At 41.0% G+C, this 21361-nt stretch overlaps 3 protein-coding genes across 3 annotated transcripts; 2 read left to right on the top strand and 1 right to left on the bottom strand.

Annotated features, from left to right (window-relative positions):
- Positions 1–4383: 4383 nt before the first annotated feature.
- Positions 4384–11930, bottom strand: prmt5 (protein arginine methyltransferase 5). The gene is made up of 16 exons (XM_028021741.1): positions 11755–11930; positions 11342–11460; positions 9486–9571; positions 9235–9369; positions 9020–9132; positions 8881–8930; positions 8606–8769; positions 8359–8520; positions 8185–8262; positions 7587–7645; positions 6745–6867; positions 6495–6670; positions 5489–5692; positions 5231–5341; positions 5092–5156; positions 4384–5016 (listed from the first exon to the last, which is right to left on the bottom strand). Exons 1-16 carry the CDS (start codon positions 11913–11915, stop codon positions 4864–4866), a joined length of 1959 nt encoding a protein of 652 aa, XP_027877542.1. The 5' UTR covers positions 11916–11930; the 3' UTR covers positions 4384–4863.
- Positions 11931–12792: 862 nt separating this feature from the next.
- On the top strand, positions 12793–14355 carry psmb11a (proteasome 20S subunit beta 11a). Its single transcript, XM_028021593.1, has one exon. The coding sequence runs from the start codon at positions 12919–12921 to the stop codon at positions 13945–13947; it is 1029 nt and encodes a 342-aa protein (XP_027877394.1). The 5' UTR covers positions 12793–12918; the 3' UTR covers positions 13948–14355.
- Positions 14356–14826: 471 nt separating this feature from the next.
- Positions 14827–20126, top strand: psmb5 (proteasome 20S subunit beta 5). The gene is made up of 3 exons (XM_028021643.1): positions 14827–15093; positions 16289–16595; positions 19479–20126. Exons 1-3 carry the CDS (start codon positions 14869–14871, stop codon positions 19760–19762), a joined length of 816 nt encoding a protein of 271 aa, XP_027877444.1. The 5' UTR covers positions 14827–14868; the 3' UTR covers positions 19763–20126.
- Positions 20127–21361: the final 1235 nt, after the last annotated feature.

The raw sequence follows: 21361 nt of genomic DNA, 5'->3' as shown, positions 1-21361 counted from the left end.
TGCTTAATGATGTAATGCAGATTTATACATACAGCTAGTCTCAAATAGTTCTTACAGTAAAACAGTGAAAAGTAAAATATGAATTACAACAAAAATATCAACTTCGGAAGACGTCACTATAATTATAAACTTCAAGTTACTGACGTTTAGATGTAAAGAGCCTTTTGCAACAAGAAAAAGAAAAAAAAAAGATCAGTGTTTGAGCCGTGCAGAAATGCATGAAGTGCATGAAGTTTATTCTTCACACAAAAATTATATTAAATATGTGCAACTCCACAAAGTACAGGCCTCTGTTGTGAAGGTTTTGTTCCTAACAAGAAGGCAACAACAATATTAGAACATTATATATTTTGTAAAATGCTCAATATTGCATGCAAAAACAAATAAAACTTTATAAAATGTATCACGCATATAACTTCTGTCAGTGTCTTACAAACCCTGCCCCCCCTTCAGATTACGTATATGTGGCTTTAAGAGTTGTGGTGTTGCCACATGATGTTGCCCTCATGTGTGCATCAAACTGCTAAGATATTAAACGGTGTTTTGACAAGAACCACCACATTCAGGCTTTTATTTTGAAAGTAAAACCCATAACTCTCTTTCATTCTTAACAGCCGTCTTGACCCACCTCAGCTTATCATACCTGTGCATGACTTCCGTAATTTGATCACTTATTGTGGCCGAGCTCCACCCTCTGGTGCTCAGGCTGTTCAAGCGGTGGATAAAACATTGATGAGGGCAAGGAGGCAGCCTAATTCCGGTTTCACTGCAGGACAACACACAGGCACTTCACGAAGGAACCAGGGCAGCCTGGGGATGCTTACAACTGAAACCATTTATACATTTTTACAGTTACTGCTGAACGCTTGAAAAGCACGTTTAAGGATTTTTACAACTTCTGCTCTCCATTGTCAAGCCTGCATTGTGATGTCTGAAATCAAAAGGAATACAAAAGAAACAAAGGAAATGCAAATCAATGAAAAGAAAGAGGAAAGAAGTTGAGGGGGAAAAGTACCTGAATGCATCTTGGACACATAACAAACCGGCACCCTCTGGTTGAATATAAGAGTGCTCTGTAGTGAGATTAATATTCCTATTATTCAACATAGTGAGATTACCAATATATGCTAATTTGAAACACTAAAATTCATTCATGATAGCATTAAGATAGGTGCCACAATTTCTGCACGGCTTCTAACAAGCTTGTTGCCTTGATGCCCCAGGTTGACTGCAATACCAGGTGGGACAAAATAAGTACGAAGGTTCACGGCAGTTCTGGACTCTTATAAAATATGATAAAAACCATAAACACCATACATGTCAACACAGTTCTGCAACTTAATGTTTTGTAGAAACATCGTCAAGTTGTGTCACTAAAAAAAGGTTCACTGTGTCGGAAAAAGTAATTTTCTTCGCAAGCAGCACTTGTTTCTCATGGAAAACATCATATCATGTTTTATCCCAAATGGTTTTGAAAATAAAGTTACATCTGCATTTTTTTTTTTGACTGTGTAATACATTAAATTTTTTTCTTATTTATTTATTTATTTTTACACCTGAAACTGCCTAAAGAGGGAGCAAAATAGCTTTTTGGAAAACACAGGATAGCCACATGACACACTAAAGAGAAGTCGATTTTTATGTGGTGTGTGACATGAATCGTGGCCAAAGCCGATGAGGTGTAGCGAGAAAAAAAAAACCAGCCCTAGAGGCAGCACCAAAGGCCGTTAAGTCCTGAGAGAGGAGCCAGATGGTGCTTGTGTGTTGTGTCCACTTATCAGCCGAGAGAACGGTTGTAAAAACACGCAGTTTGTGTAATTATGAGACCACAAACACAAACAGCTGACCCAAACCCCTGTAACAAGGCTCACACGGGTGTTAAATGCAGAAGGATAAATATTATTCTCAGTCCATTTTCAAATCTGCTGAGAACATGAGTATATTTACGAGTTTCCGTGCCAATAACTAATGATGTGACACCCGGGGGACTGGACTCATTTACACCAACCGACTCAGAGCTGAGCCTTGAAACAGACCCCAAATTGCACATTAAAGCCCAGAAATGAAGGAGGCAGCCAAGCAGCAGTGGATAAAATGAAAGGACACTCGCTGAGTTCAGTTTCTTTTTCTTTATTTTTCAAGCAGCTGAATCGGCATTTTTACCTTCATAACGTCGATAAGCTTAAATAAAGGACATTTGATGTGCAACATGCAAGGTTCGGTGCACATTTAGCAATGGAGAATATAGCCACTCATCTTTCAGCACAGTGCTTCGTTTCACATTTTTAACCCCAACTATGGGATCATAAAGACAGAGGAAATATTAAATGAGAAGTCCTCGCTTTCAGTTAATCGGTTCATCAAGTTCAGGCATAATTAAGGGCCCCGATTGGGTTAGGTATAGCAGGAGCCGATTATATGGCAGATGAGGGATTAGTGTACTTAGAGTAAATACTTTTTCACACTTTGTGTGTGGTTTGGGCACGAGTGGAAATCTGCAACTCTTCTGTGGCGAGTGTAAATTTCAGAAAGTCTGTGGGCATCTGCCTAATTCATAAACTGGCACCTTCTGTTCATATTGTTTGTTGTTTTGTTTGCATGATGTCTGGAAGTCGTGCACTGTAGGTTGGGAACGTGTTCAATGCAAAAAAGGGCAAAAATTGGAGAAATACATCCAGCAGACCTTCTTTTCAAATCAAACTTGTCATTGCGTACGATGCTGAATAACTATCACATCCGAAGACTGACCAGTTCTTGGTTGGTTGAGTCTGTTTGTTTCTTGGAATTAAGTTCTTAAGTCATTGTCTGTTTCTGAGGTTTGCATCTGAGGCTAAGAAGATGAACTGTTCCAAGACAAGACTCCTAATGGGCACCACCCAAAGAAGAGTGGATTTTTGGATGACTTAAGAGCCGCGTCATTCAGACTGAGTCTAGGACTAGTCGGTCGGAAGAACGGAGGGCTTTCCTGTGTAAAACACAGAACACACAGGCATAACGTTATCTGGAAACTTTTGCTTTTAAATTAATTATTGTCGGCAAGGAGTTGCTTTTAACACCAAGGGCATTTTAGGACTCATAATAGGACCAAACAAGTAGTTCATTTATGTATGGATTTCTCAAATAATTTTGTAATTCAGTACATTTATGTTTAAGAAAACATGAATGAACTATATGTTTTGTATCTATTCGGTATCGACTGATACTTTTATCAGAAGTAATAAAAAAAAGCGTGTTGGTGCGTCCCTACTCGCAGATGGCTTTGCATACTCATGATGTTCAGAGAAAGACAGATTGTTGTGGCTAAAGTAAAGGTTTATAGAGAATAAATTATATCACTGAGGAAGCTCAGTTTTTATTGAATTTTGAGATAACGAACAATCAAAAGGTGGCCTGGAAGAAGAGCTTAGGGGCGTGAAGGTGGAAAGGAATGGAAGAATAAGAGAGATGACGTTGAAGGAGACAAAGGTGGAGGAGAAGGAGGCAGATGGAGGGCAGATGATGAAGATGATGACGGAGACCGAGGACACGCTCCTGTCCAGACCCAACGGTTTCATTGGCCATGGTGCTGCTGTGACCCCTCGTGAAACACTTCCAGAAGGTGCTCCTCTCCTTTTCCGTCTCCACCTCTTTATCCTGTTTTTTCAGATGCTTTTCCATCTTTTTCCTCTCTTTCTCCATCTTCTTATCCATCTTCGTCGCAATCCGCAAAGCCCTCCGTTCTTCCTCCAGCACCTCCTCTAAAACCTTCCTCTCAAACTGTAGCTTTTCCGTCACTGATTCGAGTCTGGACGTCTTGCTGACAAACTTCTGTTTTTCCTCCTCCGCTTCCTACGGATCGACGTCAAGTGCTTCTTTTCCTGCAGCAGATCTTTGTTTATGGTCTGAAGCTTTTCTTTTTCCTTCCGCAGATCTCTCCGTTCTTGTCTCAGCTGTGATTTTAACTCGTTCAACTCTTTCATCTCAAGCTGTAACTCCTGGTTACTGTCCTTCATTTTCCTCTTCTCTTTCACCAAATCTTTTTTCTCTGACTTCAGGCTTTTGACTTCCTTCTCCAGGCATTGCCTGAGTGCTTGCATCCACCTTTTTCTTTGACCCTTTGAGTTTCTTCTTTTCATTCTTAATCCGTCTCTTTCTCTTCCAGCTCCATGCTTACTTTCTCTAAATATATTATTGTATCTTTCAGTTGTTTATCCATGTTCTTTAAATCCTTCTTTGCAGCCAGCAGGGTCTTTTCCCCCCTTCTCCAAAGCCTGCCTGTCCTGCTCTAGGTTGCCTCCTGTATTTTTCTTTTTGAACCATATTTCGTCTGTTGAAACCACATTTTTCTTTTCATCAAAAGCTGACGATGTTCCAGTTACAAGCCATACAGAAACAACTGCAAACTGAGAACAGTACAGTGTATTTTTTATTGAAAATGTTCAAACACAGGGACGCCAAGCAGGTGAGCAGAAAACAGTAACTCCCCCCACACACTGAAGAGTGTATGGACATTATTCTGACATTTTATGGATCATGTGGAATGTGTCTGATAAGGCATCGGTCCAGTTGGATTGAATGTACATGTCCACAGGAACTGTTCGCAACTGCACGGATGATAATCTGAACAGATAAGAATAGTGAGAGTTGCTGACGGTGAAATGAGCTTACAGGGACAACGGGTTGTGTTTACAGGTGACGGCCGATCTGCGGGAATCGGTCCATTTATTCAGTTATTTCTCTACAGACTCAACATGGGAAATCACAAGTCCAAGTTTTAACCGTGGATTTATAAAAAGAGGTTCTAAGAACCATAAAGTCTTACTAAAAATAATTTCAAAAAAAACAAACAAGTGGATGTCTGACAGGTGTGCTGATTCGTCCTGTTCACAGGCCGATGGTGTAGGAGCGGCCGGCTGGATTGTGGATGGCAGAGCAGGAGGGCTCCGTCACTGCCCACTCGTACCAAACCTTCTTCCCATTGTTGCAGCGCCAGAATCGCACAACGATGTCATCGTCTCGGGATATAATGATGGGTTGCTGTTAGAAAAGGAAAGGATGTTTACTCCCTAAATCTAATTATTAAATTTCGACCCGTGTGGAGCTCTGACTTACTTTGAGTGGGAACAGAATGGGAAACCAGGAGAACATTCCAGGCGAATGCGTGTCTGGTTTTATACCTGCAACAAACGAGTTCATGAATTAAACCGCATCAACTGCCAACCATTACTTCTTCTTCTTCACTCTAACTTACTAAGTGTGACATCTTTGTAGAGAATGGTTTCAAAGTAGCCTGCGAAGCCATGGAGCACAGAGTTGCAATCCACAGAGAAGCGAAGACACTGGTACCGGTTATTGTTCATGTCTGACAGGAAAAAAAAAAGATAAACTTATTAATTTTAATAATGTCTTGTGATAATATTCTACAGCCTACAGCAGGGACAAGGTAAGCTAAAATACAACAAGATTGTATGTTTTGAAATGTTATACAATGACATTGATGAGTGTCGACCTTTTGTGGGGTGTGTAAATGTGAAGCAGGGTTTAGGTTCCGCTAGCTGGTGGAAGTTATGGAGTCGCACAACGTATGGCGTCTCAAAATGACACTCTGGGTCCTTGTCGCGTTCCCGGCACCCTCGGACTTCGTTGTACAGCTTGGAGGAAGACAGGGGAGCCAGGTAGGACGTGTAGGAACAGGGGATGCTGACTCCATCGTCTGCGTTGAAGAGGAAAGAAAAATGATACACGACGCAAGCAAACGTTGATGGGAATGAAGCGGAACAAATGCTTCTTCAGGGTTTCACCCACTCAAATGTATTACTTTTTAAGACAGCTAAGAGTGAAATGTAACACCTGGTAAGACTGAAGCTTGACCGACGTGTTCTAAGACCAGTAAACCTCCAACATCAGAGTTTGTGTCGCACCAAATGCTGATCAGATTAGTGGCAGTAGCAGCATTGACTTTTTTCTGGGGATCTTTTGCCACTGTCACGTCAAAACTGTGACATTTCTGGAGTCTGTTTGTGGCTCTTGGCAGCAGCTTTTGCTCATCACACTAGACACGGCTCTCTAGTCTTAATCCCCGTAATTCTAAGTTTTTTTGACAGAATAAATGTAGCATTATGCAAGTTAGCGTCACTGGTTCACGAACCAATGATGAGTTGGATGTCATCCGGTGAACTGGTGATAAATTTGAACTTATTTAGGATAAGCATGAAAAAGCCAGCTAGGTATAAAGGGTCTATTAGCAGCTAGTTAGCGGTAGAATGTCATTTAGATGTCTACAGGCGACTCAAATTGTTGCCTGATAGAAAGGTCCAGCAGTAAAAATTATCTACAATATATGACACTAAACAGCCCTGCCACGACAAAATTTAAAACCTGTGATTAACGTATTTAAAACCAACTTGTTTTTTTATTTATTTATGAATTTAAGACTTTTTAAGGCTGCACAGACATCCTGTTCTTGTATATCCTGGAGAGACGTAGAGGTTTGTAGGAAGCTCCGGTATTAGTACCTTTGAGAAAGTGCTGCGCTCCATCCAAGCACTCGGGGGAGAGCTCATTGTCGCCAAACGAGCCCAGCAGCTCGCTGACGATGATATCGGCTTTCTCTGGTGCTTCCCACTCCCGCATGTCACATGACACCACAGTCACCTGGTCGCCCCACTCCTCGAAGCGCCAGTTCTCCAATCTGAACAAAAGAAGTTCTTTAAATTAAACAGTTAAGTCCTTTAAACGTTCCAGAAATGAAGCAGCTCTACTCACGTGATTACAGCATTGGGGTTTTTCTCAACAGCATATACTCTCAGCTTTCGGTCTGCCTGTCTGGCAGCGCGCAGGGATGCATTGACCAGAGGACCCCTTCCTGCACCCAACACCATCAACACCCTAAAACAACAAAACAAATGGATCAGACACTTCTGGTGCTTCATACACCTTAAAGTGTTTGTGGTACTATTGTGATAATGCTAAAAATTATGAGGAAAAAAAATTACTATTTACTTTTTAGGTAACCGTATGGCTGTCAATGTCATGGCACAACATTCATAACAGTACAAATACTGCTCTTGAAAAACATGCGCATTTGAAATAAGTGTCTTCAGGACGCCACTTACAGAAGTGTGATATAACTGCACATAGTAACTGCATTTAATCGAAATTTTCAAATTTACTGATATTTATTGATTCTGTCTTGGGACAAAGAAAGGAAAATAATAGTATGACTAACCTTTCTGATAATGCTGACAAATATTTTTTTAAACACTTTTCTCCAGAACCAGTGATGTTTACAATCAGCCTGACGTCGTTTTAGGTGAGTAATTCAGCTAAGTGTACCTTATTGCTATTGAAAGATGCAGATTCTGACTGATATTTGTTGTATGAATGTGTATACGGTTATTTTTCTCTTGTTCTATCACATAAAATCCATTGAACTCCAGTGAATTTCTAACATAATGCCTCCCTGTGTTTCTTTTTTTAACCAAGAGTATTACAGGATGAAGGTAATGAAGGGTAGAGGGGAGCATTGACTGAGCTACAAATCATTACCCAGCTCAATTAAGAGTCCTAATTGTAATTTCATACAAATATAAGAACATCTTACTTACTGAACATTAGTGTCTTTCTGCTCTTCTGGTACTCTGTCCAAAAGACATTTATATACAGCCTGAAAGAAACCAAGACTATTAGACAAATGTGCATTCTGCACAAAAAACATTTTAGATACAAGCATTATTTAGAGTCAATTTAATGTCAATAAATGTTTTCCCTTTCTCACCAGGCACATTTAAAAAAAAGTCTCATGAGAAACTCACTTATTTAAAAATGGGTTTAAGGCCTTAACTTTAGATACATGAATGTAAGACTTTGTAAGGATGTGCGGCCAACCTGAGACTGATTGCATGGCGCAGCAGTCAAATATTATTCTTGAAAAAATATTTCCATTTACAATATACCTATTATTCATATCACTAAATGCACTCTGTGACAGCCTTTAATTATGTTTTCAAATTTACCGACATTTATTGACGCTTTCGTGGAACAAAGAGTGGAGAAATGAAAGAAATAATAATATTTCCTATCGCCATCGACAACTGCAATTTATTGAGAAAATAAATCAAAATTCTTGTCATGACAAGAAATTTTTCACAATAAATGCCCACACCCTCCTTAAAAATACAAAACAACATATGTCCGTTGGCTCACCTGTTGGTACTGAGAATATTTAATGGGATCCTTCTCAAATACTTCATATGTCTGAGACTCCAGGTTGTCCATGAGGGGCTAAATGAAGGACAAAAAACAAGAAATCAATTTAGCTACAAATCAAAAAGCTGATTAAAGAAAAAAAAATTGTGAGCACAGAGTGGAGGTGTTGACCTGTAGAGGTGACTGCAGGTAGTCTTCGTAGCCTTTGGCAAACAGCTCATAGGCGTTGGGCGCAGGCCTGTTCTGGTTGAGGTATTCCAGGTATTGCAGGTAGGACCTGAAGTCCTTCTCAGTGTGCCGACTGGCGCCTGTGAAGATAAATTGAGCCTCCAACTGGAAAGACAAGTGTGTTTTTGTTAAAAAGGAAACTTTGAAATTTGGATAATCAGCCAAACCACCAGGAGCTTTGATGTCGGACCTTAAAAAGCCGGAAGATTATCCTCTGATGGGCCTTAGACAAAACAGGGAAGCCTTTCTTATTGGTTAGGAAGATGCTAGTGGGAAGCACAGCTGCTTTGATTGGCTCTCCCAGCCACTTATCGATCACAGCGTCTGACGGCATGTCTGCTCCCACTTCAATCGCTGCAAGAATAGAAAACGAGTACATTCTCAGTAGGGGGGGGGGGGGGGGGGGGGGGGGGGGGGGAAGACTTGTAACGGTTTAATTTGCTGCCTGGCAGTGAGTTCTCTCACCAAGACAGATCCTCTTGTTGTAATCACAGAGGGTTCTGAATGAGTGCCACCTGAAAAGACAAAGATTGATAAAGAAACTGAGCCGCAGTTTTCATTTGATGCAGCTCTCCTGCTGATGAGGAAGCAGTATAAAACTAACCAGCTCCAGGTTTTTTCATCTGCACTCGTCTCGTCTAAGCAAACGGTCGGTTCGTTCTCGATCAGGTCATCCCGCATGTCTTCTGGGGCCATCAACGGGACGCGGATCCAGAACTAACGAACAGAAAGAGAAGCTGGGGTTAAACAAGAACTGCAGCACGGATGAGTCAAATCCAATTACAGGCGTCCGCCGGATGCCCCGATGCTGTGTCTTACGTTTGAGGTGTGGTGTCCAGTGTGGATGTGGTTTAGCAGCATTCGGGCCAGATTGGCATTATTGGGGCCCTTCAAAGGGATCATGAAGACAGGCAGACCCAGGTAGGCTGAGAAGTTCAGTTCCTGTGTGAGAGCCTGGAGAGAAACGCAGAAAAACAAAAAGATGAGAGGAGAAAGTGACGGCAGATGCAAACAGAGAGGAGCTCTGATGAGACAAAGGAAGTGAAAAATGTTCAGACTGAGGAACGTACAGCTTCCGAGTTCCTCCGTTCCGTCTCTAATTCTGAATCCGCGTCGACCCATTGGGAGAGCTTCCCAACAATCAGAGTATTCCAGTCTACAAAAAGACAGAGAATAGCCAACTTATTGTTTTTAAAAAAACAAAACATGTCCTCCATTTGCATTTACCATCAATCAGCTCAATATCGACATTTGTAAACCAGTTTACTGATGGAAGGTTCTGAGCCAGATCACCCCAGTTTTATCTGCATTAACTTTTGTGTTAAACGTTAAATTATCAGAGGCTCCCTCATTCTAGATAGCCTGATTTATTTATTTGGTCATTTTCAACCTTTACATACACAAGTAAAAATAAAAAACCCAATGCTTAGGCCTGTCGCAATAAACAACAAATCAATTAATCGCATCATCATTTTCCTCTCTTTTTCTGCCAAAGACTGGATGACAAAAGTCTTCAGTCTGGTAAATTGGTCTCAACTAGCCTTTATTTTGAAGGACAATTTTCTTTATGGAGACTTCATAATTCATTTCATTTTTGGATTCTCTTGTTTTGTTTTGGATATTTATAATGTCTTCCAGTTTCAGTGTTCAATGTCAGTTAGAATTTAACGTTCTGGATCTTCGGGAATGGGTTCTTGCATTATTGTGCAATTATTGTTACATTACTTGAAAATGGTGTCAAAAGAACAATGTTATCATTTGTCGCAATAACGTCTGGGGCAACTTCTGACAAATTATGCTGAAAAATACAAAAACACAAAACAAAATAAAACGGCAAGACAAAACTAGGAATTTAAATATTGAAATTCCTGTGGGTGGCAAGAATACGACATGTAGACTGAAAATCTGCAGATGGAAGCATAACTTTATAGATTTGGTTTCTGATACAATGTCACACGAACGGGTCAAGCTTTGACGGGTCACTAACGTGTCATGGAGAATGTACATGTACAATGCATGTCAGTGCATGTTAGTAGTGTATTAACAGACACTACTAACACTGATACCACTTTGATAGAAAACTGGGATGTATTTGGCTGGGATGTTATTTGTCCAAACACAGAAATATCACACAGAGGTATCCGACTCTCTGATTCATGATCACAGTATTTGTGTTCCTAGACCTACAAGATTAATGAAAATGAATTCTTCTACAAAGTTACCTTGTTTATTTGGATGTAGGTCTGTCTTATTTTAATTCAACAGTTTAAAATGAAACTGAAAGCCATGCAAGTTCAATCTGATTACACAGCTGTTTACGATAGTCAAGTCAAAATTATGAGCAAATTTAAGAAGACGTATCGACTAAAGTGGAATACATACATGTTGAAAAACAACAGACGTAAATCAATTTTTTAAAAAAGCACATGAGTGGCTTTTTAATTAGTTTTAGAAATATCAATTATCGGCTAGGTTTTAGGGCAAACAGGGGATTTTTGTCCAAAACTTAAACAGAAAATAGTTGCTAGAATTCCAGTTTAACTCAGCTTAAGCATAACTAGGTCATAAAATTAGATACTTTGATGCATTTAGTTTTGCTGGACGTCTGCATAGTAAACATTTTCATGTCCATGACTAATGTTAAGATGTTTTACATGATCGAATATTAATAGCATGAAAAGTATTAGTCAACATGAAATGCATACTTTAAAGTTCTTTCAAAAAAAGAGAAAAACCTTGAAACTCAACTTCATTTCCTAATTGGCATTAGATTTGCATTTTTCTGGACACGGTTAAACATTACTCAATTGATACTTTATATAAGCCATCTGAGGAATTTCAAAGTGTAAGAAAATTGCCAATTATTTTTCTAACTGTAAATAAAAAACAGTACATCTCCTAGCTTTGCTGTGGCATAAAAACTAACCTCTTCCACAAAGCAGCAGGTCTGAACGGGTCTGGGCTCCGGATCTGGACTTAGCGGGCTCCAACTCAGACTCTCTCTTGAACCTCGGGTGGAACAGGGGCATGCACAGGAAGTCAAACCTGTGGAGGAAAAATGAACCTTAAATAACACCGACACGCTTAAAATAGACGCCTGGAGAACAGCGACAGGCACTTCCTAGAACACGTTTTAAAAAGGCCAGGAAACATTAAACACAACAGCCCACGCTCCAGTTATAAACACTTCAGAGGATCATCAAGCATCGTTGTGATGAGGGCACGTGCTGAGAACTCGCCGGCTAGCTTAGCCAGCATCCCGCTCTGACAAAAAGCAACAAGCGCAGGACGGATTATTACGGCTAAAAACCGACACGCAGGGTCGAACACTCTCCTCACCCGAGTTTGGCGACCGCAGCTAACGTGTCAGCTATCTCTGGCACGCAATTCAAATCTCTCCCACAGGACACTCTGCTCCCCGTACTGGCGGACGCCATGGCTTCTGTCCGACTGAACAGTGGGGACCGTCTTGCTCCGTCGTTCGGGGAAACTGGCGCCATTTTGGATCCAAAAGGACGTGGAAAGGCACCGCCTGGGGAGGCATTGAGAGCCAAAATGGCTTCACAAGGACGCCGGTTGCATATCCCGTAAATTACCGCGATAATTATCCAGTGTCGGGAATTTTTCCAAATTCAGTGACATACATAAATAAAATAAATGAATTAATGAAACCATACATACATATGGAAACGTTTTTGATAAATGTCAAAGGAAAACCGAAAACTCTAATGTAACTATTGAACAATATCCTAATATATAATTATGATTTTAAAAAGCTCTATATATTTTTAAAAATAGTCTTAATACACGAAAAGTATATCATAATAGCACAAAGTCCCATTCAGAGTCTTCAGTGATTTTTCTGGCCACAGCCGTAACTCCCAATACTGATTCTTAAACTACACTAAAGCAAGTTACTATATCATCTAATTTCCCTTTAGGATTAACAAAGTGTTATAAATTGAATTAATGTACCTGCAGTTGTTTACTGTATGAAGAAAAAAAAAAGATAAACCAAAAATAAATAAAAAATCTAAGCTGTTGATATACTGGTGGTTCTAGCTCTCATCTGCTGAATGAAAGCAAAATAAAAAGTGTAACTGTTTCATAACTAGATAACCTACTCACCACACACACACACATCTACATATTCACACTCTCTTCTCAGAATGAAGGCTTTGCAGAAAGAGGCTTCACTACATATCAAATTCACAGCAAGAAGAGTGAAACATTGCTTACAGATATGTTTGTACATGTATGCAGTGCAAGCTGCAGCATTTGTTAGAGCTATAAAAGGATAAAAAGGCACCCTTAGGAGCAGATAAAAAAGTGGACTTCGAGGGAATGATTCTTCATCAGAACCCTAGCTGTGTTTGGAAAACATATGGCTTTTGTCAGATCATTGCTTGGTTTTCTTGTGGACTACCAATTTTCTATGTTAACTGAAAGGATTTACAGATTGTGTGATCAACCCAGCTATTTACGGCTTTTTTCAACACTAATATGGCTCTGGAAGATATTTGTTGCTTCAAAGACAAGCCTGCACAGCAATTGTTTCCTTTTCCAGCTTTGGAGACAGATTATCACAACCTTGAGTTGGAAAGACTGAAGACATCTCAGACAAACTGGGGGGATCCACAGCACATTTTCATACCACCTTTCCCACAAGCCACTCCATTCATCAGCAGACGCACGTCTCGTTTCAGACCACCAAACCATGCGCTGACCGTGCAAAGGCCTTTCCCTCTGTCTCATGGAACAACAACCTTGGGTTTCATTTTCCAAGGTGGTGTAATTGCAGCAGCAGACACACGTGCCAGCGCGGGTGGCCTTGTTGCATGTCCGGCTGTACACAAGATCACCCCTATTCACTCCCATTTAGTGGTCACCTCCTCAGGCAGTGGTGCAGACTGCATGCTTTGGGAGCGCATCCTGATCAGAGAGATCAGACTATATGAACTGCGGCATAAGCGTCGACTCTCCATAAGAGCTTCTGCCAAGCTTCTTTCCTTTATGTTGCATCCATTTAAAGGGACTGATGTGTGTGTGGCACTCACTCTGTGCGGTTGGGAAAAGGAAGGAGGGAGCTCTGGGCTGGTTCACAACTTTGGCAACCAATCTCTTGTGACTGATGTAAGCTCTTCAGGCACTGCCGGCAACACTTCAGCAGCAGATCCGCTATCCCCAAACAGTGGTCCACAAGTTATCTACGTGTGCAGCGATGGCGCCCGACTGCAAGGAGATATCATCTCTGTTGGATCAGGGTCTCCTTATGCTTACGGAGTCCTGGATGGGGGTCTGAGTTGGGGTTTGAGTAAAGAAGAAGCCATCTCCTTGGCAAGAGAAGCAGTTTTCAGAGCCACTCATAGGGATGCCTACTCTGGAAACAATGTGGATCTTTTTCACATCGATGCCCAGGGTTGGATCCAAAGACCAAGGGAGGACCTGAAAGAAGAATATTACAGAGAGTTGGAGAGAAGGTCCAAGCGCAGAAGAGAAAAGAAAAAGAGAGATACAATAGAAAGCAGTTAGAGCAAACAAGGGAACTGTGTTGGGCTTTGGAGATGAAAATTATGCACCTAGGCTGATCAAAAAGTAGTTATAAGTTGTGGTAAACCTCTTCTAGTTTTTAAGGGTACTTCATGAAACTTATAGACCTTTAGGGATATTCCCTAAAGTTAAATTCCCTAAATGTTACATCAGGAAAATGGTAGCTAACATTCAAGGAATCTTTATGTAACCCATTGTAAGGGTATTCCAGAGGTAACATAATAAAAGTTGTAGATAATCTTCAATGGACCTCTATAGAACGTTAAAGATTTTCTAGAAAGAGTTCAAAACAACTTTTATTTACCTTTTGGGGATTGACCTCTGAACACTAACATTGTAGGAACATTGTGAAAGTTGCATGTATTGTTCCAAGACTCTTTATGGAAATTTCCCTGAAGATTCTTTAAAGGGCACATAACTAAAGTACTTAACCTTCTGGATAACATTGTGAATTGAACATATTCTTCTTTGAACTTGTAGAGAACATGTCAGTTCCTAAATGTCACACTATTAATGGAGAGAACCTCCTGGTAACATGCCCTCCATGTTCTCTGAAGGATAGAAATTATATAACCCTCTGAGGATGTTCCTCCAAGTAAACTTCAGGGACTGTTCAAAAATAATAACCAAAAGTTCAAACCGTTTTGGAAATCTTCCCTCAGGTTCTGGTAAGGTTAGTGCTTGTTGGGTACGTCCTTCAACAACCCATTAAATTATTTGGAAGTTAGTCTACACAAAATAAGGTCCAAAAGCAAAAGGCTTTTTCCCCTTTGTTTGGCCGTGACATATTTTTGACTGTTTCAGTCAATCACCACACGGGGGCGCTGTGTAATGTTTGCAGCCATGAAGAATAAGTCTTCCTGCTCTTGCCGGAAGTTGCTTGCTCATCGCACTCTTTCAAAGATGGCTCTTGCTAGTGTGTTAAGTAGTGATTGTCCGGATTTTTCGTCTGATTATCGGCAGCCGTTCGCTTTCGGCTGCGGATCCGGACAGAACGAAGGAGAATCTGAAGCTGGACCGGGGGAAAGTCTCAGTTTTTCCGTTAAGAACTCTTTGCTCGCTGGGGATGAAGATGGCGTTGAGAGGAAAATAGAGTTTCTGCACGGCACAACCACATTAGCGTTTAAAGTAAGTGCAGTAATCTTTTGTTGTTGCTAGACGTTTTCATTAGAGTCATACTAATCGGATATGTTTCAGAAAGAGCATTTAGATTTGCTATAAATCACACGCAATGATTCATATCAGACAATGACCCAAACGTTAGCTTGGTGCCGCTAGCTCGGCTAAAAACTGCTTTCTCATGGCAGAGAAACTGACTGGTTTATTGATGAATAATGTCAAAAACAGAAGACCGTTAATTCCATACATAGCTTTACCAACCTTTTTACCTCTACAAGTAGACATTAATCTGTACATCTTTTTATTCCCATATTGTAATTGTTAATAACATTACATCTTCAGATAAACTAGTTGGGTCCTGGACCCTGTGTTGTTGTCTTTGGCAGTAGGAAAGCAGACAGTGAATGCCTCAGATCTCTAGCCTGTGTTGTGTCTCTTATGGCAGCTATGTGACATTATATTTATTCTTAAAAAAAAAAAGAAATGCCAAGAGGACCTGTCATCATTCTGTATAGGGGGCTACAAACCAAATAATAAAAGTTAAAATGGATAACTAAATATAATTAACAGATAAATAAAAATTAAACAGTATTATATAACGATCTTGTAGATTAGGATTCATTTCTTGCAAGTAAATACGGATTCATGGCACCAGTCAACATTCTGGAATGAATTGAGTTCTGTTATTGTAAAATTTGCTTCAAACTCAGGACCGATTCCAAACTCCTATAATTTGATGTTTTTTATGTAGACAGAAACGTAAAAGTAACTCATCTTATGCCGAAGCAGAAGATGGATTACTTTCATGGGGAGATGGGTTATTTTCTCTCCTTAAAAATAATTAAAATTGTAGTTTCCATTTTTTTTCTGACCGCTGTACTATGAAAGTAGATGAATAGCATCAACATATTTAATTTTTTCCTTGTTTCTTTGAAAAATAGAAATTAGCAATGATATAGTTTTGAAAATGCTTTTTTTTATTGGACTTTATTAGTAAACATAAATAGATTCAAGATTAGTAGCTGAAATTTACAGAAACAAAGAACCATGTTTTACATTTACCTGATATGTGTTGTTTTGACCATAATTGTTTAAACAATGTTGCCATACCTAAATTTGTATTTTGTCGATTCCTGTGTTATAACACTTGATTAGTTACTGTGAATGGAGCATAACACGGGTCTTCTCCCCTTGTATCATTCAGTTCCAGAATGGAGTTATTGTGGCGGTGGACTCTCGGGCCACGGCGGGCTCCTACATCGCCTCGCAGACGGTGAAGAAGGTGATCGAGATCAACCCTTACCTCCTGGGGACCATGGCCGGAGGCGCCGCAGACTGCAGCTTCTGGGAGCGCCTGCTCGCCCGTCAGTGCCGCATCTACGAGCTGCGCAACAAAGAGCGCATCTCTGTGGCGGCCGCCTCGAAGCTGCTGGCCAACATGGTGTACCAGTACAAAGGCATGGGACTCAGCATGGGCACCATGGTATGTGGCTGGGACAAGAGAGGACCTGGTAAGCACAACAAATGCATTGAACATGTGCTTTTTAAAAAAAGAAAATAATAATAAAATTACTAGAAGTAGATTTTAGTTAAATTTTCTTTACCTTAATAAAACATTATATAAAGAACATCTTTTTAAAATCATTGTTTGCGGCTCAAAGCAAGTTTTATTTTATAGCAGCGGGAGCAAAAGTGGCTCTTTAAATTGGAAAAGGTAGTTGACCCCTAGTGTAGACTCTGTAAATCTGGTGGAGATACACCCAAGAATACTTGCAGTTGCACAAAAAGTTGTGCAAAATATTTTTTCAGGGAGCTAAATACAAATGCATGTCACACTTTTTATTTGTTTTTTATTGTTATTATTATGAAAAAAAGAAAACCACACGTCATTTTTCTTTCACCTTTGTATTTGTGCACGACTTTGTGTTGGCCTGGCTGTAGATGGGAAGCATTTTTCTCAGAACTCAGGGGGTTAACAAATGTGCAGTTCCTTTGCCTAACCAGTAGATGGTGCTGCAGCGCCTCCTTTCCTCTCCCCTTGTTGATAATGTCGCTATGCATTTTGGATGCCACACGCTGCAAGGCTCTACATCAGAAGGTGTGTTTAAAGAGGCCACCACAGTGACACAGTAATAGGAAATCAATGATCCCTACGGGCTAGTGAGAGTGCCGCCGGATGATGGGCGGCGGGGGTCTCTGCTGGGACAATCCGGGTCGCACGTATAAATGCCACGACATGGAACGGTGATCAATGCCAGCTTTATCTTGTAAGGCTGACGCCGACAAACGCGCTGGACACACGCCTGATCCCCAGCAATCAATTGAGGAAATAAGGATCCTGTTATGAGTTCAACAGGTCAAGCAATGTAAATATGTCCGCGCTCAGCGCCTTTGTGACTGAGCGGAGAGGTAAATGTCAGGATAATTAAATCAATCACCATAAGGCAGAAAGCTCATTAAGCCGACTACAACCACGTCAAGTGCACTTATTCCCCTCAGATGAAGTTTCTTAAGCTGCATGCAAAATAAATGGAATAATAGCAACGCTAAGGAGCCTGACAAATGCGGCTCCATGTAATAACATTACATATTATGACACTTTGTAATCAGCGTACAGTTAACAGCTTTTATTTCAAGGGGAAAAAAGTGACGGCGTAATGTACAGACTCCTTTCAAGGACAGGACAGGTTTGTAATAGGGTCGCATATGAATAATCGGGCCTCATTAGAGGAAAGAAGGGTACCGTGTGATCTGAAGCCTCGTCAGACGACCAGTGTGGCAGATGGGTTTTTACCGCCGCTCCCAAGAGGATGATGTAACGACTTTTTTTTTGTCCCTGCTCATTTTTAAATGGATTCAAGGACCGACCCAGTGGATGGCAGTCGTCCATGCACCACACTGCGCTCATCACCTACATCTAAATACTGTTATTCCAGCCAGCTGCACAGCCTGCTGCTTAAAAAGGAACTCCTTAAGCACCTGTCAGCCGGTTGATAAAGTAGAAGAAGTCTCCGTCGGCCGGCGCGGCCTCACCGTCCGGACTGTGTTTCCGCTGCCTCCGCTCGTCGTTTCTTTCGCGAGCACGCACGGCGGCTGAGTCAGAGTTGGAGGGGGCAGAGACTATGAAGCGAAGCCACATTGGCTCCACAAAGGCCCCAGGTGTGCGCTCGTATACCGCTTCTATACTTGGACCTCTTAAAGAGTCCTCAGCCCTCCCCGCAACCCCTTCCCATCAAGCATGCCACTCGACAAAAGAGGGCCGCCTTTACAGTTCTCTTTCCCTGCCTATTATGTTTTTAACGAGTCCCTCGCAGTTTCCAAGTGGAACAGGCAGGTCTTGGAATGGCAAATTACCCCCGTGCGCACGCCGGCGCTGGATGATTATCATGGCAATCTAACGACAGGCTCAGGAAGCTGCAATTTGCCAGCTGAAACCAATACTAAGATTCTTTTCCTTTCTTGCTTCTTTCCTTTTTTTTTTCTTTTAACGCCCTGAAAAGCAAGTGGCTCTCGAGCTTTAATAGACTGTCACTAGTTAAGCTGAGAATCAGCGAGCGGGGTTGATCTGCATGCGTTCCCGGATTGGTTTTCACAGGTTTCAGCTCTGTTAAAGCGTTCTGAGGAAGAAAAAAAAAAAAAAGAAGAAAAAAAAATTTATGCCTTTTTGCAGGCTGGCTTCTTTTCACCGCTCGTGGGCGAACTCGCAGGCTGGTGTTCGTCACTCTGGAGCCGGGCCCGTGGGGAGCGTGTGTCACGGCTCAGAACAAAATGTTGCGCATGTGTCCGTGACGCGTGGTGTGGAGCAAACTGTCCCTCACATGTCTGTTGAAGCATTGCGGAAGTTGCGTTCGCTCGAGGGCTTACGGCGGGGCGGGTGGGCGAGCTCACGGCCCCAAACTCCGTGTAGACGGCTGCGAACGTGCCCGTCTGATGTCCACGGGATGTGAGCACGCTGTAGTAGTGTTGTTTTTTTCATTTTCTCATCCTCCACGATGAGGCGTGAGCCGCAGTTACCTGGACAGCTCAGGTTATGGGTCGATAGTTAATTTTTGGCCTGTTTGCAGAGAATCAATAAGAACCAGAGAAGGGGGCCTTTGGGCAGACGGCGTTATGGGGCCACGCCTCGTCAGCAGGTTCCGTGGTCGGCTTCATTTTGCTTGAATAGGATGCAGCTGTTCATATCTGCCAGCCCTCGCTTCACATGGAGGGGCTGCAGCTGCTCTTATTTTCTCTCCGGAGGATGTGCGTGTGTGTGTGTGTGTGTGTGTACACGGGTTTACAGACTTGTGTATTTTGTGCTACATCATTTTAGCAACACCTGAATGGGGGGGAAGTAACTCCCCCGACGCCACCTCCTCACCTTCCCGACCTACCTTTTTGCCCTCTCTCTTTAGGGCTGTACTACGTTGACTCGGAGGGCAATCGGGTGTGCGGCGACCTGTTCGCGGTGGGCTCAGGCTCCATGTACGCCTACGGCGTAATGGACAGCGGCCTGCGGCACAGCCTCAGTGTGGAGGAGGCTTGCGAGCTGGGCCGCCGTGCCATCTACCAGGCGACGTACCGTGACGCCTACAGCGGAGGGCAGGTCAACTTGTACCACGTCCACAGCGAAGGTTGGACACGGGTCTCCCAGACCGACGTGCTGACGCTGCACCAGCAGTACAAAGAGCAAGCGTAACGGAAGGGGAAGAAGGAAGTTGAGAGGGGGGATAAAAGAAAAAGTTTTCTAAATTCCAATCTTTAAAAATGTTCTGAAAGGTTAACACATAATAAAAAGGTCTCAGTTACTCATCACCTTCCAGTTTCATCACTTCTGTTACTTGTTGCTAGCTTCATATTGTACATGTTAACAATGCCAGTAAGCTCCACTCACCTTGTACAGAGGGATAATTTGAGGGGCTGCAGAGAGGGCGCCGATGATTCAAACAAGCTTAACTCAGTGTGGGAGTAGTGTGGTGCTCACCCGGTGTACCATTCATTTCAGGTCCTACCCTTGAAAACTAAAATATCTTCTACAATAAAGCCTGTGTTCTTTCTCAAAATTGTGCCTCTGCGGTTTCTGTTTAACTTTCTGTCAAATGATGTACAGATTAAAACCAATAGAAAACCAGTGATCACAGATCAAAGTTTTGCTAGGATTTTCACACATTTATTTCTTATATAATCCTCAATGGCCACTGTGCTAGAACCCTCCTTTGTAATTGTCCAGAGGTAGATTGTTATAGCAAAATACAATGCAATAATGAAACATTGTGATTAAAACACTCAAAAAGTACATTAATAAAAAAAAAAAAATATATATATATATATATATATATATGAAAAAAGTACTTTATTCTTTTTCATGTGTCTTATCCTGGTTTATTTTTCATGTTTTTTATGTTTTACCCTCTGTAAAGCACTTTGTGTAGCCTAGTGGTTATTTGTAAATACAAATTTATAATTATTAGTGCAGTGCATTTGAAGAGCCAAGCAGATTTTTCATGATCTGCACAAATATTTGAAACTTGTAAGATTAGTCACAATTATAAACAGGTGAAATATCTACTTAATGTTTCTGGAACCCATCCAGGGTTCTAGAAACCCTGGATGGGTTCCGTATGTACAGTAGATGTAAATGATGAAAAATTAACAGCAACTTGAATTATTTAGAGTGGGGAAAAAGGGATTAAATTTCCAATGTCATATTTTAACCATGTGACTTATAAATGTTCCACGTTTAACTAATATTTAACTAGCGAACTAGATATTCAGTTTGAACACTGAATATCTAGTACAGGTCAACTTATATATATATATATATATATATATATATATATGTATATTAGCCTCAAGCTATATATATTTAGCTTCAAGCTAGATATATAGTTGTAGCTGTATATATAGCATATAGTTATTGAAGCTAAATATATAGCTTCAAGCTAAGTATTTAGTGAACTAAATATTTAATTAGCTCTATAAGCTAAATATTTAGCTTTCTAACTATTTAGTTGGCAAACAAATTATTTATTTTATTTAGCTTCAAGGTTAAGCTCATTAGTTAGCTAACTAATTAGTTAGCTTCAAGCTAAACATTTGGCTTTGTGCTAAATAATTAGCTTGCTGATAAAATTTTATTTTTGACTAACTTCACAAACAGCAACCCATACATACGCAGCTCTGATAAGTAGATAAGTATACTTATAGGTTTTTGTGAGTTAAATTAAAACCACTGATCTCTAACCATGGCCAAAGCTAGTGAGACAAAATGTACAGTGTTATTTCATAGCTACCCATT

This window comes from Xiphophorus couchianus, chromosome 6 (genome assembly GCF_001444195.1).
Source record: "Xiphophorus couchianus chromosome 6, X_couchianus-1.0, whole genome shotgun sequence".
Lineage (NCBI taxonomy): Eukaryota > Metazoa > Chordata > Actinopteri > Cyprinodontiformes > Poeciliidae > Xiphophorus > Xiphophorus couchianus.
Note: the sequence above shows the minus strand (reverse complement) of the source record. Positions and strands in the feature narration are given on the sequence as shown.